Below are 27699 nucleotides of genomic sequence, written 5' to 3'. Positions count from 1 at the left end.
GAGTCCCCCCTGTAAATGAGTCCCCTCTGTAAATGAGTGCCCAGGGAATTGAGGTTAGCAGCTGTCAGGGCCGGCATGTGTTGATGTTCTTGCCGGCGGCAGCATCCTCCACCAGAGACAGGTGGTAGTCAGTAGAGAGGGTGAGCTGAGAAATGCAGCCCACCAGGCCCCACAGGTACTGGCCATGGGTATACAAGCCAACCTCTTTCATTCCACCTGCAGGAACCACGGCATCATCATCATCATCATCCTTAATATTATTTTCAACATCAATATTCCCACCATATCATTCCCACCTCCGCCCCTGCTATCTCCAACAGCACTACTGACCCAGGTACACCATGCTGTTGGTATTGAGCTGTCTCATGTTGCCTGGTGATCTCCCTGTACTGGTCTCATAGTGGTCCACTGTCAGGCTCCCATACTGGCCATCTCTGATAAAGACACAACCTCATTACATCACACCACCAGAAAACAGACTCCACCAAATCGCTGTGTAAATGCAGGTAACATAATTGTTTGTCAGCACGTCAATATTTCAGAGCCAAAGAAAGGCTGGAATAGTGAGAGGTCACCTGACTGCCTTGACCCGATGCCATTGTCCATCACTAAAGGTTCCATTGACCATTACTATGGCAACACCACTTCCAAGATTATAGCTGAATAGAAAGGGTCAACGTTAGAGAGAAGCATGATCTCCCTCTCTCTCTCACAAACACACTCTCTCTCTCTCTCTCTCTGACCCCTGGCATATAGCCTCCATTGTTTACGGGGCTACCTGTACCTGAAGATGAGAGCCCCGTCCTCCAAGCCCAGAGAAACAAAGTCACTGTTGGCTCTCACAGGAGTGTGGCCTCGCCATAGCAACAAGCCATCCTGAGCGGAGCTCCTAAAGCGCAGCAACACATGAGTCCTGCAGCCTGACACCCTGATACAGAGATAGTAGTCAAGAGATAAAAGTGAAGAGATAAAAGTATTATCTACTGACATGGTTAGTCGATACATAATGAAATATGCAAATAATCTGGAAAATGGAAGGGGCATACCTCTTTAAAATGTCCTTGTTGTTATAAACGAGGTAGCTTCGTCCAATAAACTGGGGAGTCTCAGTTGCCTCGGTTACTAAAGGATGTACAGTGTCTTCAGAAAACATTTATACCCTTTGACTTTTTCCACATTTTGTTATGGTCACAGCCTTAATTAAAAAAGTATTAAATATATTTTTTCTAATCCATCTACACACAATACCTCATGATGACAAAGTGAAAACATGTTTTTAGATTTTTTTGTAAATGTATTGAAGATGAAATACAGAAATATGTAATTTACTTAAGTATTCACAACCCTCAGTCCAGAATCACCTTAGCGATTACTGCTGGGTAGCTTTTCTTCCAGCTCTGTCAAGTTGGTTGTTGATCATTGCTAGACAGCAATAAAGTCTAGACTGTAATTAGAGCACGTAGGACATTCAATGCCGTCTTGGTAGGCAAGTCCAGTGTTAATTTGGACTTATGTTATTGTCCTGCTGAAAGATGAATTAGTCTCCCAGTGTCTTTTGGAAAGCAGACAATCAGGATTTTGCCTGTGCTTAGCTCTATTCCGTTTCTGCTCAAAGGGATATTCAAGGTTTTTTGTTACTTTTTAAAAATGTTACCCATCTAAAAATAAGTGCCTTTCTTTAGGAGGCATAGGAAAACCTCCCTGGTCTTTGTGGTTGAATCTGTGTTTGAAATTCACTGCCCGACTGTGGTACCTTACAAATATTTGTATGTGTGGGGTAGAGATGAGGCGGTCATTCAAAAATCATGTTAAACACTATTATTGCACACAGAGTCCATGCAACTTATGTGACTTAAGAAAATTCATACTCCTGAACTTATTTATATTGAATATGTACTGATATTTCAGCATATAGCCTGAAATTAATATATGAACACATCTAAAAACATAATTCCACTTTGACATTATGGTGTATTGTGTGGTTGCCAGTGACACAATCTCAATTTAAAATCTACAAAAAAATTCATCCTTGTAACAACAAAATGTGGGAAAATTCAAAGGGTTTGAATACTTCCTGAAGGCACAGTAAAGGAGAACCTGTACTTACCCACAATTTCCACTAGATGGCACTACAACTTTTCACATGGACATTCAAATCAATAGGGTGTTTCCAAATACAAGTAAACGCCACATGCTTTCACATGCTGTAATACAGCTTATTGTTATAATATGTCATTGTAGAATTATGCACCGGAGCAACATGACACACAGTGAGACTTACAGTTCATGCAGTAAGTTCCACATTCTGCTCAGCAATACCATGGTCAGAGAAGAGAGAGGGTGAGAGGTGGGTACACTAGAGATGTGTGCATGCAACATACACATGCATTATATAGTATAGCAGTGAGAGGTCTGACCTTGTAGACAGTGCTTTCCAGTGTATCCCAGGGGACAGTCACACTCATACAAGGCCTGTTTTGGGCGGCACGTGCCCCTGTTGGCACAGGGGGAGTCTACACAGGGGTGCAGGGAGTTCTCCATGTTTACCCCTTCAGAGAAGTCCTGGGGCAGACGGATGCTGCGCTCATTAAGAGTGATCTGATAGAGATGGGAAGGGCAGAGGAATATGGAACAGCCAATAAGGATACAGGGGGGTGGAGACAAATAGTTAGGGCATAACTATGTAATGTATCCCCGGCAATCATTATGTACAATACTGTTATAGAACCACATAGCTTCAGTAAAATGTCACTAAGTGTATTTAACAGCGATGAGATTAGAAACCTTTACATTTCCTATGGGGGGGACATGCCCTGCAAACAATAATGAGTCGTTGGGACGTCCCCGTGACGTCATGAAATGGTTGCCTAAAGTCGTCAGGACGTTGTGTCATGGTCCGCTGGAGGATTTTGTCTAGTTCCCGGTTTGTCCCGTGGATCTTTTAATTAATTTTTTTTTTTTTAACCGAGGCCACACACACACACAACCTAGTTTCATTATACATCACCCCTTGTTACTGTTGCCAAGCCCATCAAGGCCCTGATTGGTGAACAACTGATCCAGTCACAGCTCTTTGTCTTTTGGCAATGCTGGGGACGCAGAGTGCTTTCACATACAGTTTTCTCAACTTGTATAGTTGACGCATTTTGACATACATTATTACATTGTCCATGTATTTTTCATCCCAAGAATGTCTTAAAAGCGGCTAACCGGGAACTATAAAAAGGTCCGCCAAAGAACGTTCACTTGGGACCGTCACCTGATGTTTTATTTGTAGTTCAGTTTATTAATTCAACCATTTAGAAAAAACAAGCACTCATACAACTAGAACAAGCCATACATGCACATGAGTTAAATCACGGAGGATAACACATAAAGTCTGGGACTTATTTCCATTGTGTTCCTCTTGAAACAAGATGTCTAGGCAAGATTGAACACGGTTGAACACAGTATGACAGCGAGATAATGAAACAAAAAATAACATCTATTTCATCATTGCAGTTACATCATAGGGGTCATTCACACGGGCACAGAAGACATCAGTTTTTTTACTTTATTTTTAATGCTGCCCAGAGGGGGAAGTGATTTTTATGTGCAGAGGCAACTCCTTCCACTCCAGTATAGAAGACAGTGCCCTTCCCAGCATTACTCCTGAACCTTGATAAGTACACATTAGTGACACCTGATCTGGGGCCTCATTTAGAAAACTGTGCAGAGGATTCACGTCAAAGGGTGGAGTACGGACAAAACACAGAAAGGGCTTATGCACAAAAATATTCTGATTTATAACAGTGCGCACGCACGTCCAACGCCGGTTTACCTTCATAAATCACAATCAACTTGAAATTTGGCACATGTGAGCGAGCGTCTTGTCCCACCCTTTTGACACCCAAATCAAATCATATTTTATTTGTCACATACACATGGTTAGCAGATGTTAATGAGAGTGTAGCAAAATGCTTGTGCTTTTTTTATTTTGTTATTTATTTAACCAGGTAGGCCAGTTGAGAACAAGTTCTCATTTACAACTGCAACCTGGCCAAGATAAAGCAAAGCAGTGTGACACAGACAACACAGAGTTACACATGGAATAACATGGAATAAACAAGCCAATAACACAATAGAAAAAAATAGAAAGTCTATATACAGTGTGTGCAAAAGGCATGAGGTAGGCAATAAATAGGCCATAGTAACAAAGAATTACAATTTAGCAGATTAACACGAGTGATAAACGAGCAGATGATTATGTGCAAGTAGAGATACTGGTGGGCAAAAGAGTAGAAAAGTAAATAAAAACAGTATGGGGATGAGGTAGGTAGATTGGGTGGGCTATTTACAGATGGACTATGTATAGCAGCAGCGATTGGTTAGCTGATGTTTAAAGTTGGTGAGGGAAATAAGTCTCCAGCTTCAGCGATTTTTGCAATTCGTTCCAGTCACTGGCAGCAGAGAACTGGAAGGAAAGGCGGCCAAATGAGGTGTTGGCTTTGGGGATAATAAGTGAGATATACCAGCTGGAACGTGTGCTATGGGTGGGTGTTGTTATCGTGACCAGTGAACTGAGATAAGGAGGAGCTTTACATCGCATAGACTTATAGATGACCTGGAGCCATTGGATCTGGCGACGAATAAGTAGTGAGGGCCAGCCGACTAGAGCATACAGGTCGCAGTGGTCGGTGGTATAAGGTGATTTGGTAACAAAACGGATGGCACCGCCATGCAGTAATATCTAACAAGTAATCTAACAATCTAACAACTACCTTATACACACACAAGTGTAAAGGAATGAATAAGAATATGTACATAGAAATATATGAATGAGCGATGGCCGAACGGCATAGGCAAGTTGCAGTAGATGGTATAGAGTACAGTATATACAGTGCCTTGCGAAAGTATTCGGCCCCCTTGAACTTTGCAACCTTTTGCCACATTTCAGGCTTCAAACATAAAGATATAAAAATGTATTTTTTTGTGAAGAATCAACAACAAGTGGGACACAATCATGAAGTGGAACGACATTTATTGGATATTTCAAACTTTTTTAACAAAGCAAAAACTGAAAAATTGGGCGTGCAAAATTATTCAGCCCCTTTACTTTCAGTGCAGCAAACTCTCTCCAGAAGTTCAGTGAGGATCTCTGAATGATCCAATGTTGACCTAAATGACTAATGATGATAAATACAATCCACCTGTGTGTAATCAAGTCTCCGTATAAATGCACCTGCACTGTGATAGTCTCAGAGGTCCGTTAAAAGCGCAGAGAGCATCATGAACAACAAGGAACACACCAGGCAGGTCCGAGATACTGTTGTGAAGAAGTTTAAAGCCGGATTTGGATACAAAAAGATTTCCCAAGCTTTAAACATCCCAAGGAGCACTGTGCAAGCGATAATATTGAAATGGAAGGAGTATCAGACCACTGCAAATCTACCAAGACCTGGTCGTCCCTCTAAACTTTCAGCTCATACAAGGAGAAGACTGATCAGAGATAAAGCCAGAGGCCCATGATCACTCTGGATGAACTGCAGAGATCTACAGCTGAGGTGGGAGACTCTGTCCATAGGACAACAATCAGTCGTATATTGCACAAATCTGGCCTTTATGGAAGAGTGGTAAGAAGAAAGCCATTTCTTAAAGATATCCATAAAAAGTGTTGTTTAAAGTTAACCACAAGCCACCTGGGAGACACACCAAACATGTGGAAGAAGGTGCTCTGGTCAGATGAAACCAAAATTGAACTTTTTGGCAACAATGCAAAACGTTATGTTTGGCGTAAAAGCAACACAGCTCATCACCCTGAACACACCATCCCCACTGTCAAACATGGTGGTGGCAGCATCATGGTTTGGGCCTGCTTTTCTTCAGCAGGGACAGGGAAGATGGTTAAAATTGATGGGAAGATGGATGGAGCCAAATACAGGACCATTCTGGAAGAAAACCTGATGGAGTCTGCAACAGACCTGAGACTGGGACGGAGATTTGTCTTCCAACAAGACAATGATCCAAAACATAAAGCAAAATCTACAATGGAATGGTTCAAAAATAAACATATCCAGGTGTTAGAATGGCCAAGTCAAAGTCCAGACCTGAATCCAATCGAGAATCTGTGGAAAGAACTGAAAACTGCTGTTCACAAATGCTCTCCATCCAACCTCACTGAGCTCGAGCTGTTTTGCAAGGAGGAATGGGAAAGAATTTCAGTCCCTCGATGTGCAAAACTGATAGAGACATACCCCAAGCGACTTACAGCTGTAATCGCAGCAAAAGGTGGCGCTACAAAGTATTAACTTAAGGGGGCTGAATAATTTTGCACGCCCAATTTTTCAGTTTTTGATTTGTTAAAAAAGTTTGAAATATCCAATAAATGTCATTCCACTTCATGATTGTGTCCCACTTGTTGTTGATTCTTCACAAAAAAATACAGTTTTATATATTTATGTTTGAAGCCTGAAATGTGGCAAAAGGTCGCAAAGTTCAAGGGGGCCGAATACTTTCGCAAGGCACTGTACATATGAGATGAGTAATGTAGGGTATGTAAACATTATATAAAGTGGCATTGTTTAAAGTGGCTAGTGATACATTTATTACATCATTTTTTTCGTTATTAAAGTGGCTAGAGATGAGTCAATATGTTGGCAGAAGCCACTCAATGTTAGTGGTGGCTGTTTAACAGTCTGATGGCCTTGAGATAGAAGCTGTTTTTCAGTGTCTCGGTCCCAGCTTTGATGCACCTGTACTGACCTCACCTACTGGATGATAGTGGGGTGAACAGGCAGCGGCTCGGGTGGTTGTTGTCCTTGATGATCTTTTTGGCCTTCCTGTGACATCGGGTGGTGTAGGTGTCCTGGAGAGCAGGTAGTTTGCCCCCGGTGATGCGTTGAGCAGACCTCACTACCCTCTGGAGAGCCTTACGGTTGTGGGAGGAGCATTTGCCATACCAGGCGGTGATACAGCCTGACGGGATGCTCTCGATTGTGCATCTGTAAAAGTTTGAGAGTGTTTTTGGTGACAAGCCGAATTTCTTCAGCCTGAGGTTGAAGAGGCGCTGCTGCACCTTCTTCACCACGCTGTCTGTGTGGGTGGACCCTCTGTTTGTCCATGATGTGTACACCGAGGAACATAAAACTTTCCACCCTCTCCACTACTGTCCAGTCGATGTGGATAGGGGGGTGCTCCCTCTGCTGTTTCCTGAAGTCCACGATCATCTCCTTTGTTTTGTTGACATTGAGTGTGAGGTTGTTTTCCTGACACCACACTCCGAGGGACCTCACCTCCTCCCTGCAGGCCGTCTCGTCGTTGTTGGTAATCAAGCCTACCACTGTAGTGTCGTCTGCAAACTTGATGATTGAGTTGGAGGCGTGCATGGCCACGCAGTCATGGGTGAACAAGGAGTACAGGAGAGGGCTGAGAACGCACCCTTGTGTGGCCCCAGTGTTGAGGATCAACGGGGTGTAGGTGTTGTTACCTACCCTCACCACCTGAGGGCGGCCTGTCAGGAAGTCCAGGACCCAGTCGCACAGGGCAGGTTTGATGAGTTGAGGGTACTATGGTGTTGAATTCTGAGCTGTAGTCGATAAACAGCATTCTTACTTAGGTATTCCTCTTGTCTCGATGGGTTAGGGCAGTGTGCAGTGTGTTTGGGATTGCGTCGTCTGTGGACCTATTGGGCCGGTAAGCAAATTGGAGTGGGTCTAGGGTGTCAGCTAGGGTGGAGGTGATATGGTCCTTGACTAGTCTCTCAAAGCACTTCATGATGACGGAAGTGAGTGCTACGGGGCGATAGTCATTTAGCTCAGTTACCTTCGTTTTCTTGGGAACAGGAACAATGGTGGCCCTCTTGAAGCATGTGGGAACAGCAGACTGAGATAAGGCTTGATTGAATATGTCCGCAAACACACCAGCCAGCCAGCATAGTTGCATATAAATAGTCAATGAAACGCCCTAATTAATATTCATCAAAAACTGACTGCATGACGACAATGACGGCAAATCACGACAGAAAGGCTAAAAAAATACATTTCACCCAGTGTGAAATGGAAGTTCTTGTAGGAGAGGTTGAAGCAAGACAAAATATATTGTTTGGTGGACACAGTGTGGGCATTACAAATGCCAAAAAGGCGTTAGAGTGGCAGCATGTGGCAGACACTGTGAATGCTCCTGGCTCAGAAGGTCGGACCCTCTCAGAAATAAAAAAGTGGTCCGACATAAAGGTGGAGGCCAAAAGGCGCATAGCCTTCTGAGTGGAGTAGTGACGGAGGTGGAGAGGGACACAACCATGCAAGACACACCGGATGATCCAGGTATGTAATGACAACTCCCTCGTTTCAAAAGAGTCAACCAAATGCATTCAAGTTGTGTTTAAACATATATTTACACAAACAATTGTGACATTTTCTTTTTTTTCTTTTTAGTCGCTGCGTGTTCCAGCGGGGGTCGATGGTGCTGCAGCTGAGCAGAGGCCGAGTGTTCCAGCGGGGGTCGGTGGTGCTGCAGCTGAGCGGAGGCCGAGTGTTCCAGCGGGGGTCGGTGGTGCTGCAGCTGAGCGGAGGCCGAGTGTTCCAGCGGGGGTCGGTGGTGCTGCAGCTGAGCGGAGGCCGAGTGTTCCAGCGGGGGTCGGTGGTGCTGCAGCTGAGCGGAGGCCGCCGAGTGTTCCAGCGGGGGTCGGTGGTGCTGCAGCTGAGCGGAGCGGAAGCCGCCGAGTGTTCCAGCGGGGGTCGGTGGTGCTGCAGCTGAGCGGAAGCCGAGTGTTCCAGCGGGGGTCGGTGGTGCTGCAGCTGAGCGGAAGCCGAGTGTTCCAGCGGGGGTCGGTGGTGCTGCAACTGAGCGGAAGCCGAGTGTTCCAGCGGGGGTCGGTGGTGCTGCAGCTGAGCGGAAGCCGAGTGTTCCAGCGGGGGTCGGTGGTGCTGCAGCTGAGCGGAAGCCGAGTGTTCCAGCGGGGGTCGGTGGTGCTGCAGCTGAGCGGAAGCCGAGTGTTCCAGCGGGGGTCGGTGGTGCTGCAGCTGAGCGGAAGCCGAGTGTTCCAGCGGGGGTCGGTGGTGCTGCAGCTGAGCGGAAGCCGAGTGTTCCAGCGGGGGTCGGTGGTGCTGCAGCTGAGCGGAAGCCGAGTGTTCCGCTGAGCGGAAGTGTTCCAGCGGGGGTCGGTGGTGCTGCAGCTGTGAGCGGAAGCCGAGTGTTCCAGCGGGGGTCGGTGGTGCTGCAGCTGAGCGGAAGCCGAGTGTTCCAGCGGGGGTCGGTGGTGCTGCAACTGAGCGGAAGCCGAGTCCAGCGGGGGTCGGTGGTGCTGCAGCTGAGCGGAAGCCGAGTGTTCCTGCAGCGGGGGTCGGTGGTGTGCTGCAGCTGAGCGGAGCGGGGGTCGGTGGTGCTGCAGCCGAGTGTTCCAGCGGGGGTCGGTGGTGCTGCAGCTGAGCGGAAGCCGAGTGTTCCAGCGGGGGTCGGTGGTGCTGCAGCTGAGCGGAAGCCGAGTGTTCCAGCGGGGGTCGGTGGTGCTGCAGGGCGGGGGTCGGTGGTGCTGCAGCTGAGCGGAAGCCGAGTGTTCCAGCGGGGGTCGGTGGTGTTGCTGCAGCTGAGCGGCCGAGTGTTCCAGCCGAGCTGAGCGGAAGCCGAGTGTTCCAGCGGGGGTCGGTGGTGCTGCAACTGAGCGGAAGCCGAGTGTTCCAGCGGGGGTCGGTGGTGCTGCAGCTGAGCGGAAGCCGAGTGTTCCAGCGGGGGTCGGTGGTGCTGCAGCTGAGCAGAAGCCGAGTGTTCCAGCGGGGGTCGGTGGTGCTGCAGCTGAGCGGAAGCCGAGTGTTCCAGCGGGGGTCGGTGGTGCTGCAGCTGAGCGGAAGCCGAGTGTTCCAGCAGGGGTCGGTGGTGCTGCAGCTGAGCGCTCCAGCGGGGGTCGGTGGTGCTGCAGCTGAGCGGAAGCCGAGCGTTCCAGCGGGGGTCGGTGGTGCTGCAGCTGAGCGGAGGCCGAGTGTTCCAGCGGGGGTCGGTGGTGCTGCAGCTGAGCGGAAGCTGAGTGTTCCAGCTGGGGTCGGTGGTGCTGCAGCTGAGCGGAAGCCGAGTGTTCCAGCGGGGGTCGGTGGTGCTGCAGCTGAGCGTTCCAGCGGGGGTCGGTGGTGCTGCAGCTGAGTGGAGGCCGAGTGTTCCAGCGGGGGTCGGTGGTGCTGCAGCTGAGCGGAAGCCGAGTGTTCCAGCGGGGGTCGGTGGTGCTGCAGCTGAGCGGAAGCCGAGTGAGTGTTCCAGCTGGGGTCGGTGGTGCTGCAGCTGAGCGGAAGCCGAGTGTTCCAGCGGGGGTCGGTGGTGCTGCAGCTGAGCGGAAGCCGAGTGTTCCAGCGGGGGTCGGTGGTGCTGCAACTGAGCGGAAGCCGAGTGTTCCAGCAGGGGTCGGTGGTGCTGCAGCTGAGCGGAAGCCGAGTGTTCCAGCGGGGGTCGGTGGTGCTGCAGCTGAGCGGAAGCCGAGTGTTCCAGCGGGGGTCGGTGGTGCTGCAACTGAGCGGAAGCCGAGTGTTCCAGCGGGGGTCGGTGGTGCTGCAGCTGAGCGGAAGCCGAGTGTTCCAGCGGGGGTCGGTGGTGCTGCAGCTGAGCAGAAGCCGAGTGTTCCAGCGGGGGTCGGTGGTGCTGCAGCTGAGCGGAAGCCGAGTGTTCCAGCGGGGGTCGGTGGTGCTGCAGCTGAGCGGAAGCCGAGTGTTCCAGCAGTTGGTGCTGCAGCTGAGCGGGGGGGTCGGTGGTGCTGCAGCTGAGCGGAAGCCGAGCGTTCCAGCGGGGGTCGGTGGTGCTGCAGCTGAGCGGAGGCCGAGTGTTCCAGCGGGGGTCGGTGGTGCTGCAGCTGAGCGGAAGCTGAGTGTTCCAGCTGGGGTCGGTGGTGCTGCAGCTGAGCGGAAGCCGAGTGTTCCAGCGGGGGTCGGTGGTGCTGCAGCTGAGCGTTCCAGCGGGGGTCGGTGGTGCTGCAGCTGAGTGGAGGCCGAGTGTTCCAGCGGGGGTCGGTGGTGCTGCAGCTGAGCGGAAGCCGAGTGTTCCAGCGGGGGTCGGTGGTGCTGCAGCTGAGCGGAAGCCGAGTGTTCCAGCGGGGGTCGGTGGTGCTGCAGCTGAGCGGAAGCCGAGTGTTCCAGCGGGGGTCGGTGGTGCTGCAGCTGAGCGGAAGCCGAGTGTTCCAGCGGGGGTCGGTGGTGCTGCACTGGTGCTGCACCACCGACCCCCGCTGGAACACTCGGCTTCCGCTCAGCTGCAGCACCACCGACCCCCGCTGCTGCAGAAGCCGAGTCCGCTCCAGCCCCGCAACTCCACGGAAGCCGAGTCCGCCCAGCCCCGGCAACTCCACTGCACTTCGTGTGTCACAACCCTCCAGCGGCCGTGTCCTCACATATGCAGTCCTGCAAACGCAAAGAGACTATAGACGCTATTAACGAGGTTGCCAAGGAGTTGCAGTGAGACAGGCACGGCTTGGTTTCTGCGGGTGCTTCTCTGTAAAGCTGGGCCCACTACAGCACAGAGATCCAAGAAAACAACGCTTGGTAAATCAGAACCGGCTCATAAGCCACTCATCATCGGCCAGTAAATCTTGCTGGTCTCTGAAAATTCACTCTCTCCGAATTCTTCCAACAGTGCCAAAGCAGCCATTGTGGGTCAGTACACATTGTAATTGCATGCCTTTTTATACCCACCCATTTGATGGTCAAAGCTACCTAGTTGCGTAACACCTTCAGGTGTGGTAATTACCCTGATTTTAACTGACAATGACAGGGCCATTATCACATTGACAGTTCTGTGCAATGAACATGTGATAACATTAAATGAAAACGTATCTGCCTGAATGAGGCATCGAAACATGCATCAGTTTAAATGTAATTTGTCCTACTGTTCACCTTATTATTTATGAGAATACATTTAATAACGTGCAAGTATTGTTTAATAACTACAGATACAATTAACTATGATTCCCAATTAAACTGTACAGCATATTTGAGGGGTTATTTTGCAAAAACAGATCTCTGTTTGTATTTATTATCCTAAATCATGTTTTTTGTGTGTACTCCAGGAAGCTCTTCATATATAATAAGTGAGAGGTAATATTGAGATTTATTTTACACAATGGTATCAATTTCAAAGCATTTCTTGAGTGTCATCCTTCTGCCATCGGAGTCGCAGTTTCTAATTTTATGTGCGTACGTATGGGTCAAAGTGCCAGTGGAGGACAGCACATTCAAGTTTTTTTTTTATAAATCCCAAAGTTTGCTTAGAAAGTGGCGTACACCTTATTTTTTAATCAGTTAGAAATCTGGGCGCAGAACCATAAATACTCCCGTAAACCAAACCCAGTCTAATCTGGGACACCCTAGCCTCAACAGGCAGCCAATTGAGTTCTTGAAAGCAGCTCCTGCCTATGTGAGTATGTGGACTCCCCTACAAGACTATCCTGATTAGCTTATTCTGGGCTATCTGGAGCTTCCCCTTCAGAAGCTTAGATAAGCCCCCCCAAACCAGGAAGTACTAGCGAGTCAAAATGGCATTGAATGAGGGCAGTGGCTAGCACTTTTATGGAGTCCTTATCAAGCAGCTTGGACTTTCTACCCAAAAACTGGCATTAACCTTCCCTAGCACTTTAGCGGGAATGCTTTAGTGGGAACGTACAGCGAACTAGACAAAGGTCCCCCAGAGAACGTTCCCTTGGGATCATCACGTAGTGTTCTTAGAACGTCACTGGGATAACGCCGCACCGAAACCTTTAAGGGACAAAATGGGAACGTCACCAAATGTCCACAGGACATCCCGTTTACTGGGTGGTGTCATATCTACCTACCAAACACTGGGGGCTCATTGGTCTGTGGTACCTTTTGGATACTGCCAGTGAAGTGGTGGAGCAAGGTAGCACCAGCGTTGATCTTAGTCCTGGGGTTGGTGTGTTCTGGAACGCCCCCGATGTACAGAGGACCGCTGCACCTGATCTGAGTGAATGCTCCCTGAACAACAGGAGAGAGGAAGCCAAACTACATTTACTTCAATCTACATTTACTTAAAACAACAATCAAAGATGACCAAATTCACATTTCAGAATTCTTCTAATTTACAGTTTGAATACATTATTACATCAGTCTTTACTGAAATGTTCAGTGTATGTTTTCAGCAGGCTCCATGAAGGTCTGTACCTCACCCAGGCTGTGTGTGGGCATCTGGTTATCCACCTGCAGGATGCCCTCTCTGCCCGTCCTGGAGACACGCAGCTCATGCCACTCGTTCATTGTGAGCGTCTCTTCACTCCTGCACATGAACGGATACAGCAACCTTACCAGTGCTTACCAGACACACCATTTCTCCTATTTGGTTACATTTATGTAATGCCTTGGTTCTGCACATAGATGGCCTTTCCTCCGAATGTGAGTGCTCCACAACGTCAACATGTTGATTTTTTTTTGATTTTTTTTTTAAAATGTGCATGCTTCTCAGAAACAGGACTCTCCCACGACTAAGCAACCCTACTGTTATCCCTAACCTGATGGTGGCTGTCCCAGAGCCACAGTCGAAGCTGAACTCCAAGTATCCTCCCAGCAGACTGATTGACAGGAAGTCTCTGCTGGCTGAGTCCTGGCTGTAGAGCAGAATGCCATCAGGAGCCGTTGGCCTGAAGGTCACCTCAAACTCCATCCAGGACAGGTAGTGTCTGGAGGACCGAGGCCAGGGGGCGCTAGCGTACGACAGCACAGACGCATTAAAGTACGGCACCACCAGCTGGAAGCCTGGGGGAATACATGGAAGGGGTTACAGGTAAGGTGTGTGTGTAATTACAGTAAGTTCAAGATCTTAAAAACATGTGGAGATGTGGTAGCTACTCACTCTCCTGGCATAGAGGACCCCTATAACCCAGTGCGCACAGACATATGTACCCATCTGCATGGCTGGCAAAGCAAGTTCCTTCATTGGCACAGGTGACCCCTTCACAGACACTGGCACTGCATTCACCTACAGGGTGAACCACATACACCATAGTGTACCAGTCATTTAAAACAGTCCTACATACATTCTGTCATACTAGAGGCATAGAGAACAGATGTTTATGAAAGTGAGCAAGAGAGCGAGGGAGAGAAAGACAGAACGAGAAAAGAGGAAGGGATCTATTGAAAGAGATAGCGTGAAAAAAAAGAAAGACAGAAAAAAGACAAAGTGTGTCAGTCCACAAATGGACCAAAACAAAAATCCCCCTTTTTTTATTTTATTATTTTTTTTACATAATCTCATTTATTGAGTCAGCTCATTAGGGACTATTGTGTCTGACCACTTTGGCATCTCCCTGCTGGCATTCATCAAATCCTATTGAACTAGAACAGAGACGTCCTTTCTGTCTCTCTGAATAATAGGAGTGATGAGGAGGAAGCCTTCCAGAGGCTGCCATAGAAACGCATCTCACCAACCCTAGGCCAATCTAACCAGACGCAGACCCACACATCAAAGCTTTGTCTGCTCAGTCTTAATGTGCACATGTTGTGCACAACAAGGACTGCTGTGTGTCACAATATCTGCTGAACAACTGACTCAAGATGTATGTTCTTAGGATATTCAGACATCAACAAGAAAGAAGGCAAATTGGCCAGTGACCAGGAAGTTGTTGGTTCCGACAGAAAATAAGACATGACAAGGGGCTTCAGAACAATTAGAAGTTTATAACCTACTGTCATTAAACACTTGTATGGGGTGGCAGGGTACCCTAGTGGTTAGAGCGTTGGACAAGTAACCGGAAGGTTGCAAGTTCAAACCCCCGAGCTGACAAGGTACAAATCTGTCGTTCTGCCCCTGAACAGGCAGTTAACCCACTGTTCCTAGGCTGTCATTGAAAATAAGAATTTGTTCTTAACTGACTTGCCTAGTTAAATAAAGGTAAAATAAAATGTTAATCATTGATTGACATGTTACTTGCTATGACCTTCACGCAATAACATAAATAAGCAGGGATAAACTCACCAAACAGAGAGAGTAAATGAGGTGAGAGATTATGATGGAAACATTAATGTATTAGAATCCAGTGGCTTCGATTCAATGACTCACCCACATCCGCCCCACTAAGAGCCCATCCCATTGGCCAAGGCCTCATGTCCGTCACCCTACTGTTGATACTTAGCGTCTGGATACACCCCTGGAAACCCCGATTGGTCCCTGCTGTCCTGGCCAGCCAATAAGCATTAGGGGAGCCTCCCACGTAAAGAGGTGTTCTGAATGTGATCTTATTGTAGTCGCCCTGTAGGATCAGAGATTAGGAGATACACACCCGGACAGGGCCGGGCCGCACATAGGGTTATTACATTGTATGATGTGTATTTACCAGTAGCAGCAGAATGAATTGTCCTCACCTGTGAGTGTCCTGTGACAGGTGTGTCATTGTCCAGTCTTAGCCAGCCAATCGCACCCTCCCTGCCGACAACGACACTGTGCCACTGGTCCAGTGCCACCCGACTCCCACTCACTATCTGGGCAGTGCCTGTGCCACAGTTAAACCTGCACACACAGATAGAGGTGAGGTGAGTCAGTCAGTGCGCGACTGACTGATTTGTATCAACATCCACCCACCTAAAGTGGAGCTTCCCATGTATGAGAGCCAGCGAGGTGAAGTCTCCACTGCCATGTTCATTCTCCCCACAGAACAACAGAAGGCCATTCTCTGAGTCAGTCTGTGGGGTAACAAGACAGGGGTGAGCGTCCATTTGTTTTACATCCTTTAGAATACCATTGGCCTTTTATTTGGGATGCACAACATAGCTTTACAGCTTATTTCTATGAAGGAACTGCAACACATTCAGAATGAAACAGGCATCAACATTTTACCTTAAACACAAGCATGCACAACATAGCTTTACAGCTTATTTCTATGAAGGAACTGCAACACATTCAGAATGAAACAGTCATCAACATTTTACCTTAAACACAAGCATGATCTGAAAGGATTGATAGGAATTCTTCAGAGGCTCAAAGGCAACATGGGAGAAGCCGTAAAACTGTGGATATTTCACCACTACAACTGGAGGACAAAGAAACCAAGAACAAAAATAAACAAATAAGCTCAAATTCAGTAGCAAAACAGAGAGAGACTAATGTCCATCAACTAAGCAATAATAGTCCATTAGAGAGTGGTTATCTTGTCTCACCCTGAGAGCAGGCGTCCCCTCCTCGGCCCAGTGCACAGTAACAGCGAGATCCCCCACTTTGGTAGTCATCTATACACACACTGTTGAGAGAACATACAGCGTCCTCACAGGCCAGGTCATACAGCCCCCTCACCTGTCCCTTCCACTGGGACCTGGGGCCGGGAGGGGTAGGGGAGAGCGGGCCAGCCAGGGTGGAGCGGGCCGGGAGTGGGGCTGAGCTAGGGGTCGGCAGAAGGCTATCCAGGCCTGGAGACGAGGTGAGGGCAACTGGGTTGGTGGTAAGGGTGTGGTTGGTGGGAATGGGTGTGGTAGAGGTGGATATTATAGTGGTTGCCTTGTTAACAGTGATGATGGTGCCAGAATCAGCAGTGTTCTCTCTAGAAGACATTCCTCCTCCCCCTGTGTGTGAGATGGGACTCCATGTTCGGGACCTCGGCAGAGATCTTCGGTCTTCTTCTGGAGAGAAAAGTGGCTGGAGCAAAGACAGTAGGACACAAAAAAAAGAAGAGACACTTGGACGTTTGGCAAATAGCTAACGAGAAACATGGTGATTGTGAAGCCTGCATGACACTGTCTTTTACCTCCTGAACAAGGGCCCCATAATCAGAGTTCTTAACATCAGTCAAATCCTCCAGATGAATGTTGTCGTTGCCAGGAGAACCCTGACCCAGGCTCCCGCTGCCCCCTTCCTGCACACCTAACACAGAGACATGAATAAATGACAATCACAGACTTGGACGAGCAGTTTGTCAAATCATTAATGAAGAGATGCCTCCCCACACTCACTGAAGGTCCATATTGGGTCAGTGATGGCACTGTGTGGGCTGGCTCCGTAGACATTGACTGCCTGGACAGCAAAATGGTACTGAGTGTCAGGATCCAGTCCTCTCACAACCACCGAGCTGCTGTTCACTGGATCCTTTAGGGACGTCCACTCAGAGTCCACTTCTGGTCTGCATGGTATCACAGGTAGAGACAGACTCTGAGGTAACGGTATAAGTAACTGTGAATGCATTTAACTTGTTAAATCAGCCATTACAATCTGACTGGGTAGTGTGTCAAAGACAGGCGGGTAAGGGATAGGTTAGGAACTCTCTTACACACGTTAGACAACATCCACGTGTGAGACAGGCTCTTCCAAAACACCCGCTTGCTTAGAGTAATTGCGTGCTCATATTGCCATTGCTGAGACAGGTTGAAACATTATAGAATTGTGAAGGTCTGAACAACAGCCTGTCAGTGAAACTGAGCTCAGCAAAATCTAGACAAGTGAAGTATGTTCTCGCGTGACCCTTGTCCACAAAGTCATGCTGACTACAGCCTTCATAAGTATTATACTGCCTTCGTCAACATCCTTCAACTCCGGTCACGTAGTTTCAATGATAGTCAGTATCCATCCTCTATTCACAACAGATTCAAGCGAGAAATGCCCTCCAGTCATTTTAGCCCTCTAGTCATCTTGTTAAAAGGACAGAACAGTATCTAGCTGGATCCAGACACACATCGTCTCTCTCTGGTGTATACTGTATGTGTGTGGTCTGTCCCTGGCTCTGGATATCTGCTATCTGCCAGCTCTTTAGACAAGAGATGAATTACTCAATAAAAATCCTACGGTACTTCACAGCATCATTAACATTCCATGTTTGGTCCCAACACGCAAACAGGCTGCACGCAAACATTTACTCGGTTTGCTGTTCAAATGACTCCTTTTTGGAATGTCCATTCAAATCTATCGAAATGTTTGACTAATTGACTATTTCTTTAGTTCTTCTCTAAATCCTTGTACCCATAGAAAAATAAAATGCACACAGCGCATCCCCATTGAACTGTCAACCTCGCAAAGTATTGTGGTGTTTGTGTGTCTGACCTTAACCTTGTGAACCACTGTAAAATCCATTATCACGCTTAGCACTCCTGTAGATCTCCAACATTGTTTTTCCTCCACTGCTTTTGTTCATCAAAACCAAACGTGTTGGCAACCTATCTGTAAGAGCAGTGGTTCCAGGAGATGAAAATAGCCACCGTACGTTATGTACAACCTAATCTCCCGTGGGCAGATTCTGCGTGTAGATCAAAGAATCAGCCGGGATTGAATGGGAGGTGTGAGATAACGAGCTGGAGTAGCTCCGGTCTTTGGGTTCTCGCCGCTGGTTATACAGACGTATCAGGATTGGGGGCGAAGACTGAGAGTTTTTTTTTGTGAGGGTGGAAACTTCACAAACCGTCGGAACTGTCAATTTCTAAACACATATAGACCCACAAGTTAATGAGACAGCTGACCCCATTTTGCAAGATTTTACTTCTGGGTTAACCGAGATTATGCACAACCATAATATTGTCAGCCAAAGTGGTCTTCACGTTAATTCAAGGACACATTTAACCATTACACACGTTCAGGAAAAATAACAGCAGTAAAGGAAAGAAGAAAGACAAGCGGTTGACTGGGGCACACACTAATAAGCACTATAAAAAGAAGAAAAACAACTCTTACCTGATATAATACACAATGAAATGAAGGACAGGTGAGCTTCCCTTTCTTTCACTCTGTTTCCATGACAACTCGGTTTCAGTGTCCGAAACAGCCCTTACGGCTGGTTGTGAGGGGGCCGAGGGGGGCATGCACATCTCTGTTGAGGGTAGTGGTGGAGTGTGGAAAGATACAAAAACAATCAAAGATGTGAAATCTTTTCTCTGAAATTCCACGTCCTTGTTATTAAGTCAAAGCGTGGGTGCATTTAGGGGCAGTGGAGCAAAGGGGCATTCAGTAGGTTCCGTGACACATGAACCTCCCCTCAACCCCCAGCATCAAATTGTTGTTGTACAGTACAGCGAATGAACTGAAAATAACAATCCCAGAAGAGCCATTTGTAGTCAAAGTGCCACCTCCAACCATTCCACTCTTTTCTAAACATTCAGTAAATTCAGCCCCAGATTCATCGCTATGCGCAGTAAGCGCACTGGTTTTCCCTCATTCAGGATGACTAGACTGGCCAAGGTGAGTCCCTCTCCTCCATCCACTTACCTGGTTGGAAGGTGCTGACTCTCCGTGGCATGCTGGGTCGTCCCTCTCCTGCCCATCCATACGCACCGACACTAAACACATACTGAGCTGCCATCTTCAAACTGCCAATTTCTACATCCTTACAGCCACAGGAAGATAAAACAAATATATATAGGAAGATAAACACTGAATCTCTTTTTGTGCTCATTCTATCAGTAATCTCAGTTGAATGATATTAGTTGACTATGTAATGCAAAATACACTTACAAAAATGGTGTGCCCATTGAACTTTACCTGAAGGTAAAAATAAAGGATTTTCAGAGAAAAATTGTTGAAACGATAACTTGGAAATATAACATATTCAATATAGAAGGAGAAATAGCTCACTGCAGCCAACACGTCCAGACTGAGACGAACATTCACTGCTACTGCTGAACTTGCTGGACGGCCATTCCTCATCTCAGTGTAAAACACCTACAGCAGAATACACAAATACTGCATGTAGAATTATACAGATCTGTATACATCTCAGGACACCTCAGATTAAATCACCTCTGGGATCATTTGTATTGTAAAACAAATCAAGGAAACCATGTGGTTGTCTGTACAAAAAAAGGCAAATGAGCTCTAAAGGACTGTGGGGAGTTGAGGACAGCAGAGGACAAAAAAAAGAGCCTATAAGAGACAAACAGAACCAAGTCTAAGTTACTGTAGCCCACTGAACTGTATCAGATTTCTGGGCTGACCTAGCTCATCGTTTAACAATGTGGCCCATTACAATGACAAGCCATAGTCAAAGCTGAAACACTAACTGCATGTTGTTTTACGGTAGAACAATTAGTGTACAGCTGCCTGCTCAACCACGGCAAGGCATGGTTACTGCCACGCTGAACAATATGTCTGTCACACTATTAAATGCAGACAACAGAACTCCAAATGAGACAAAGAGCTGTAATAACTCAAAAATATCTCAAGGCTTGCAGTCTGTTCAATTGAATTAGCATCTTGCCACAACCAGCACCTCACGGACTACAAGATGCCATATCAATGTGCGTACCTCGCTTTCCCTGCACATCAGCAGATTGTTCAAGACGCCAGCAGTACACTCACATGTCTAATAGGATTGAAGTGTTCCTTGTCCTTCTTACTTCCAAACATCCTCCCTGAGCCTGTGCTGGTACTGCACAGTGTTGGCATTAACCCTCTAAGGGTAAACTCCTGTCCTGTACAGTTCCTTCAGGAAAGTATTCAGACCCCTTGAGTGTTTCCACATTTTGTTACGTTACAGCCTCAGCAATCTACACACAATACCCCATAATGACAAAGTGAAAACAGGTTCTTAAGACATTTTTGCTCATTTATTAAAAATAAAAAAAACAGACATTCCTTATTTACATAAATATTCAGACCCTTTGCTATGAGACTCAAAATTGAGCTCAGGTGCATCATGTTTCCATTGATCCTTGAGATGTTTCTACAACTTGATTGTAGTCCACCTGTGGAAAAAAATCTATTTATTTGACATTATTTGGAAAGACACACACCTGTCTATATAAGGTCCCACAGTTGACGGTGCATGTCAGAGCAAAAACCAATCCATGAGGTTGAAAGAATTGTCTGTAAATCAAATCAAATTTTATTGGTCACATTCACACACTTAGCAGATGTTATTGTAGGTGTAGCGAAATGCTTGTGTTCCAACAGTGCAGTACAATACACAAATCTAAAAGTAAAAGAGTGGAATTAAGAAATATATAAAAATATTAGGTTGAGCAATGTCGGAGTGGCATTGACTAAAATAAAGTTGAATATAATACAGTATATACATGAGTAAAGCAGTATGTAAACATTATTAAAGTGGCCAGTGATTCCCTGTCTATGTATACAGGGCAACAGCCTCTAAGGTGCAGGGTTGAGTAACCGGGTGGTAGCCGGCTAGCGATGCCTATTTAACAATCTGATGGCCTTGAGGTAGAAGCTGTTTTTCAGTCTCTCGGTCCCAGCTTTGATACACCTGTACTGACCTTGCCTTCTGGATGATAGCGGAGTGAACTGGTGGAGGCTCAGGTTGTTGATGTCCTTGATGATCTTTTTGGCCTTCCTGTGACATCAGGTGCTATAGGTGTCCTGGAGGGCAGGCAGTGTGCCCCCAGTGATGCGTTGGGCAGACCGCGCCACCCTCTGGAGAGCCCTGCGGTTGCGGGTGGTGCAGTTGCCATACCAGGCGGTGATACAGCCCGACAGGATGCTCTCAATTGTGTATCTGAAAAAGTTTCTGAAGGTCTTAGGGGCCAAGCCAAATTTCTTCAGACACCTGAGGTTGAAGAGGCGCTGTTGCTCCTTCTTCACCACACCGTCTGTGTGGAAGAACCATTTCAGATTGTCAGTGATGTGTATGCCAAGGAACTTAAAGCTTTACACCTTTTCCACTGCGGTCCCGTCAATGTGGATAAGGGTGTGCTCCCTCTGCTGTTTCCTGAAGTCCACTATCAGCTCCTTCATTTTGTTGACATTGACGGAGAGGTTATTTTCCTGGCACCACTCCACCAGGGCCCTCACCTCCTCCCTGTAGGCTGTCTCGTCATTGTTGGTAATCAGGCCTACTGCTGCTGTGTCGTCAACAAACTTAATGATTGTGTTGGAGGTGTGCGTGAGTACGCAGTCATGGGTGAACAGGGAGTACAGGAGTGGACTGAGCATGCACCCTTGTGGGGCCCCTGTGTTAAGGATCAGCGAAGTGGAGGTGTTGTTTCCTACCTTCACCACCTGAGGGTGGTGGCCCGTCAGGAAGTCCAAGACCCAGTTACACAGGGTGGAGTTCAGACCCAGGGCCCGAGCATAATGAGGAGCTTGGAGGGTACTGTGGAGTTGAAGGCTGAGCTATAGTCAGTGAACAGCATTCTGACGTTGGTATTCCTCTTGTCCAGATGGGATAGGGCAGTGTGCAGTGCGATGGCGTCATCTGTGGATCTATTGGGGCGGTAAGCCATGGAGAATGAGAGCCCACAGTCCTTGGGAGCGGGCCGAGTCGGTGGCACTGTGTTATCCTCAAAGCAGGCAAAGAAGGTGTTTAGCTTGTCTGGAAGCAAGACGTTGGTGTCTTGGGGAACAGTACCAAAAAAGTTCTACAGCATTGAAGGTCCCCAAGAACACAGTGGCCTCGATCGTTCTTAAATGGAATACGTTTGGAAACACCATGACTCTTCCTAGAGCTGGCCTTCTGGCCAAACTGAGCAATCAGGGGAGAAGGGCCATGGTCATGGAAGTGACCAAGAACCCAATGGTCAGTGACAGAGCTCTAGAGTTCCTCTGTGGAGATGGGAGAACCTTCCAGAAGGACAACCATCTCTGCAGCATTCCACCAATCAGACCTTTATGGTAGAGTGGCCAGACGGAAGCCACTCCTCAGTAATAGGCACATGACAGTCCACTTGGAGTTTACCAAAAGCCACCTAAACGCACTCTCAGACCATGAAAAACAAGATTCTCTGATCTGATGAAACCAACATTGAACTCTAGTCAGGATTGAGGGAAAGATGTACAGAGCAAAGTACAGCGAGATCCTTGATGAAAACCTGCTCCAGAGTGCTCAGGACCTCAGACGGGGGCGAAGGTTCACCTTCCAACAGGCCAACGACCCTAAGCACACAGCCAAGATAACACAGGAGTGGCTTCAGGACAAATCTCTGAATGTCCATGAGTGTCCCAGCCAGAGCCCGGACTTGAATCCAATCTAACATCTCTGGAGAGACCTGGAAATAGCTGTTCAGTGATGCTCCCCATCCAACCTGACAGAGCTTGAGAGGATCTGCAGAGAACAACGGGAGAAACTCCCCAAATACAGATGTGCCAGGCTTGGAGCGTCATACCCAAGAAGATTTGAGGCTGTTATCGCTGCTAAAGGTATTTCAAACTACTGATTAAAAGGTCTAAATACTTATGGAAATGTGATGGAAATGTGAGTTTTAAAATGTTTAATACATTTGCAAAAAGCTCTAAAAACCTGTCTTTGCTTTGTCATTATGGGGTATTGTGTGTAGATTGAGGGGAAATTTTAATTTAATCAATTTTAGGATACGGCTGTAACGTTACAAAACTTGGAAAAAGTCAAGGGGTTTGAATAATCTCTGAATGCACTGTATAAAGTGCTTTAATTTCTAAACGATAAATCAGATATGTATGAAAATACCCTCAAATAAAAAGGTGACATTATGTACATTATGATCTCAAATCCAAAATTATGAAAAAAATAAAATAAAAAAGTTGAGTGTATATTTAATTCAATAAAATATCTTTACCTTTCTCCTCATTAAAGTGATGCTCCCAAACTGTTGCATAATTTCAGCCAGTAATTTTAAAAGTGGTGCTCACGAGCCAAAACGGGTCACCGTTGTTTGTGTACTATGTCTTCCAATTGTGTACTACGTCATCCATTTCGTATGATACTGTACGTTACGTCCTGCAAAAAATATATACAAAAATGTATGAATCCAATTCGTACAATATGTTACAAATGTGTTGTGTTTAAGGGTAGCCTAGTGGTTAGAGAGCTGGACTAGTAACTGAAAGGTTGCAAGTTCAAATCCCCGAGCTGACATGGTACAAATCTGTCGTTCTGCCCCTGAACAGGCAGTTAACCCACTGTTCCTAGGCCGTCATTGAAAATAAGAATTTGTTCTTAACTGACTTACCTAGTTAAATAAAGGTAAAAAATACTAGACTGCATCTTTAAGTGCATAAAGACACTTCATGACAGGCTTTCCTTGCTAAATCATATACACAAGACAGGTCACCTTGGTAGCTCTTTATACTCATAACACATATGCGGTTTGAAAATGGCAGATTTGGTCACCTAAATTGGACCGCAGTGGCTAACATGCTATACATGTCAGAGGTAAGAGTCTTCAGACTCTCCGCTTGACAGCACTGTATGGGATTCAGCTGACAGGCATTCTAAACGGCAGCATCAAGCACAACAAGAAGATGACTCCTGCTAATTGGGCTACTTTTGCATATTTTTCGTTGCTTGAGAGAGGGGAATGCTGTAAATCAGGAGAACTCAAAGCTGTTGAGGATTATAATAAATACTGCTGTGATGTCATACAAGCAAACCACACACCCCTAAGTCCAAATGTGCACTTTATATTTCCATTTTATAAAACAAATGTAAATTACAGCATTAATGTTTATAATCGCATATGTTCAATGTACAGTTATAAGGATAACATGGCGTCATACCCTGGGTTGTTCTGAACAGAATGAGCCTGTTTGTCGTATTTAGAAGACAATTTGCTGCGGAACACTCCCCTGAATGCACTCATGAATCCATTCTATATGCACCAAAGTGCCTTGTGTAAACTTAACACTATAGGATTGTATTGTATAACTTAGCTAGTCATGTTGACAATAGAACAAGCTTTCAAATTATGCCCACCTGACCCAGATTGCAATTTATAATGGACCGTTTTTGGATTGCGTAAACACCAGTATGGTGTGATGGTGGGGATGCAGGTCCAGTCAGTGTGCCCCCCCCCCCCCCCCCCCACGCAAATACTGCTTACAGATATTTTTTATCAATAATTATGATAAAAAAGTAGGCTTAAAAATTAAGTTAGTAAATAATTTTACATCAGATTTTTTTTTAAGCAGGGCAAATCTGAGGGGGCACGTGCCCTTGTCTTGGGCGTAACGGATCTCGATACATGTTCCAAACAAAAAAAATACAAGTGTGCTTGTATCTCATAGAGCCTTCAACCTCATAGTTGAAGGCTCTTTCCTTGAGTCATAAAAGTGCATTGAAATTATTTAGTAACTGTGCACACTTTGGAGAGGTGTATGGCCTCTTGTGCAAATACTTTTCTTACGACTTACGTTGCACCTACCCCTCATTTACCATGAATATTGTTATGTTACTGAATGTATCCACAATATTTTCAGATTTCTTTATCGGCAAATCCTGCGAAAAGTACAGTAAAATGTACATAAAAGCAAGTGTAATATTTGTATTCAGTCTTGTGTCAGGTGAAGTGATGTGTCCTCACCTTTTGGTCTGATAATTTACCCATAATCGACAGTGTTCCCGTTCAATTGCTACCGTGGTTATGCATAGGTTTCTCATATTTTCTTCTGTTTGAAACAATTCCATTTGGTACCATCCCACGAGTGTAAACGGTTAACAAACAATCTGCTAAAATACAGTAAAGACAGGCTTGTTTTGGATCTCAAAATGTAGCAGTGATGAGAAATCTGACAGAAATGAACACTCTCATAAAGACACAGTTACTTTGTAGGCTATCCCCTGGAGGGAAACTGACTGGGGGTTAAATGACTTTGACTAGATGACAAAATGACTACAGGATTTTACAAGCCGTCATGTGGATCTCTAAGCATGGATTATTAATTTAATCATCTCCTCCCAGGCTCAGTGCCTTGTCACAATTCGGTATTACAACTAAGAGTCTGAATATAAACTGTGACTAAAAGCAAACAAGCCCTTTCTGATTTTCCCTTGGGAGAATACATTAAAAACCTGCAGAAGCTAATGATGTGTGTGGGAAGCAAACTTTGCAGTTTCACATGACAATGGGGTTTCTGTCTACTAGAGATATACCAAGAGAGGAAGTTTGATTTGGAATAAATGAAAAACAAAAATTTTCTTCTGTTGGGAGAAGGTTAGGCAGAGGTCAGTCGCTCTCTCTTCATGAGAACTTGACTACGATTAGAGATGGTTTTCCTTACAACACTAAAACATCATCATTCCAGAGGTGTACAAGTGAGACACAGTAGATCTTACCTTGTAACCTGTAACAGTACTGATGTGTCTCAAGGGTATCCACCACTTGACCCGGACTGCAGTGCAGTTGATCGTCTCCAGCTCAATGTCCAGAGGTGGATGGAGACGCTCTGCACAACCAAGAAAAACATGACTATTTTTTAACACAGTAGTACCAAGTGAACAACGACAGAAACATTTATAATTTGTATTTAACAATTTTGTCCACTGGAAGTTGTACTATGGGATGCTTTCAAACCCATAGAGCTGCTGAGTTGACAGCATAGCTCACATCCCTATATAACCTAGCCATCTTCCGTGGCAGCTATATTTAAGCTATATACTGGGAAAAGAAGTTCATACATCAACATATATGGGCTACAGGTACGAATAACCCCCGATAAACTGTAACGCCTTCCAAAAGTCACCAAAGTCCATGTGTCGCCTAAACATAACAATGCTGCAAGGATTTTATTGGGTGAATTGGGCTACATCATAATAAAACAAATACTAAGCTACACAACAAGCACTTGAATATAATGTCCACAATAAATTGTCAGCACTTCAACTTAATGCAGGTGAGGACATTAACTTACCTGATCCTCTGACGTACGTCCTTTTAACAGCAAAAGATATGCCCACCGCGTTCAGTAACACCAACACAATAAAGCACATGCGTATCTTTTGACTCAAGACATCCATAACTCAGAAAGAGTTAATCAACTGTAAACAACACAGAGCATAACACATTGAGGAATGCGTTTGAGCGAGTGTGCACTCCGTTGCAAACGGAAAATGTTTCCCGAGAATAGGTGTGTGTATGCGCAAGCGAGACGAGTTCAATCATCTCTCCGAGACGGTCAACATTCGGATGATGATACCAGACAGCCTTCTCCACAGCGTATCTGGACCATATCGGCGGGAATTATCTTCAGAGAGCCTACCAGTACAGTGGGCGTGTACTGTTTTCCAGTGACGTCCGCTACAGTTTTGACAGCACCTTCTATCAGTGCAGCCAGGTAGTGAGCAGGTAGGTGTAGGCGCCACGTGGCTTAATTAAGAGGATGAAGGAATGTTGACCAGATGTGACTGATCACAGGCTATCAATAACAACAGGGGTTCATTCATTCACCAGTCAGAAGAGACAATGTTGGTCAATTGTGTTTGTCAGTATGTCCCTTTAAAAAAATAAGTATAACAGTAGAGGTATAACAGTATAACTGCAGTTTCAATATACTATACAAATGATAGACAAATGATACAGACAAAAAATATATATACAGTGTATTCGGGAAAGTATTCAGACCCCTTCTTCTTTTCCACATTTGGTTACATTACAGCCTTATTCTAAAATGTATTAAATATATGTTTTTCTCATCAATCTACACACAATACCCCATTATGGCAAAGTGAAAACAGGTTTTTAGAAATGTTTGCAAATGTATAACTATAAAATAAAAACAGAAATACGTTATTTACATAAATATTCAGACCCTTCGCTATGAGACTCAAAATTGAGCTCAGGTGCATCCTGTTTCCATTGATCATCCTTGAAATGTTTCTACAACTTGATAGGAGTTCACCTGTGGTAAATTAAATTGATTGGACATGATTTGGAAAGGCAAACACTTGCCTATATAAGGTCCCACAGTTGACACCACATGTCAGAGCATAAAACCAAGCCATGATGTCGAAGGAATTGTGTGGAGAGCGCTGAGACAGGATTGTGTTGAGGCACAGCTCTGGGAAGGGTACCAAAACATTTCTGCAGCGTTGAAGGTCCAAGAATCACAGTGGCCTCAATCCCCTCTTATATG

The 27699-nt window shown here is 46.0% G+C and overlaps 1 protein-coding gene across 1 annotated transcript; it reads right to left on the bottom strand.

The window, feature by feature from the left end:
• LOC139408776 (pikachurin-like) lies at window positions 1-26760 on the bottom strand. The gene is made up of 23 exons (XM_071153087.1): window positions 26479-26760; window positions 25904-26013; window positions 19498-19584; window positions 19378-19404; window positions 19132-19249; window positions 18601-18736; window positions 16896-17062; window positions 16691-16806; window positions 16110-16581; window positions 15882-15982; window positions 15535-15635; window positions 15318-15462; window positions 15016-15205; window positions 13810-13935; window positions 13469-13712; window positions 13125-13236; window positions 12810-12938; window positions 2418-2598; window positions 1047-1122; window positions 785-928; window positions 576-659; window positions 331-434; window positions 1-216 (listed from the first exon to the last, which is right to left on the bottom strand). The coding sequence occupies exons 1-23, from the start codon at window positions 26582-26584 to the stop codon at window positions 65-67; spliced, it is 3228 nt and encodes a 1075-aa protein (XP_071009188.1). The 5' UTR covers window positions 26585-26760; the 3' UTR covers window positions 1-64.
• Between the last annotated feature and the right edge of the window lie 939 nt (window positions 26761-27699).

The sequence above is a fragment of the Oncorhynchus clarkii genome, chromosome 5 (assembly GCF_045791955.1).
Source record: "Oncorhynchus clarkii lewisi isolate Uvic-CL-2024 chromosome 5, UVic_Ocla_1.0, whole genome shotgun sequence".
NCBI lineage: Eukaryota > Metazoa > Chordata > Actinopteri > Salmoniformes > Salmonidae > Oncorhynchus > Oncorhynchus clarkii.
Note: the sequence above shows the minus strand (reverse complement) of the source record. Positions and strands in the feature narration are given on the sequence as shown.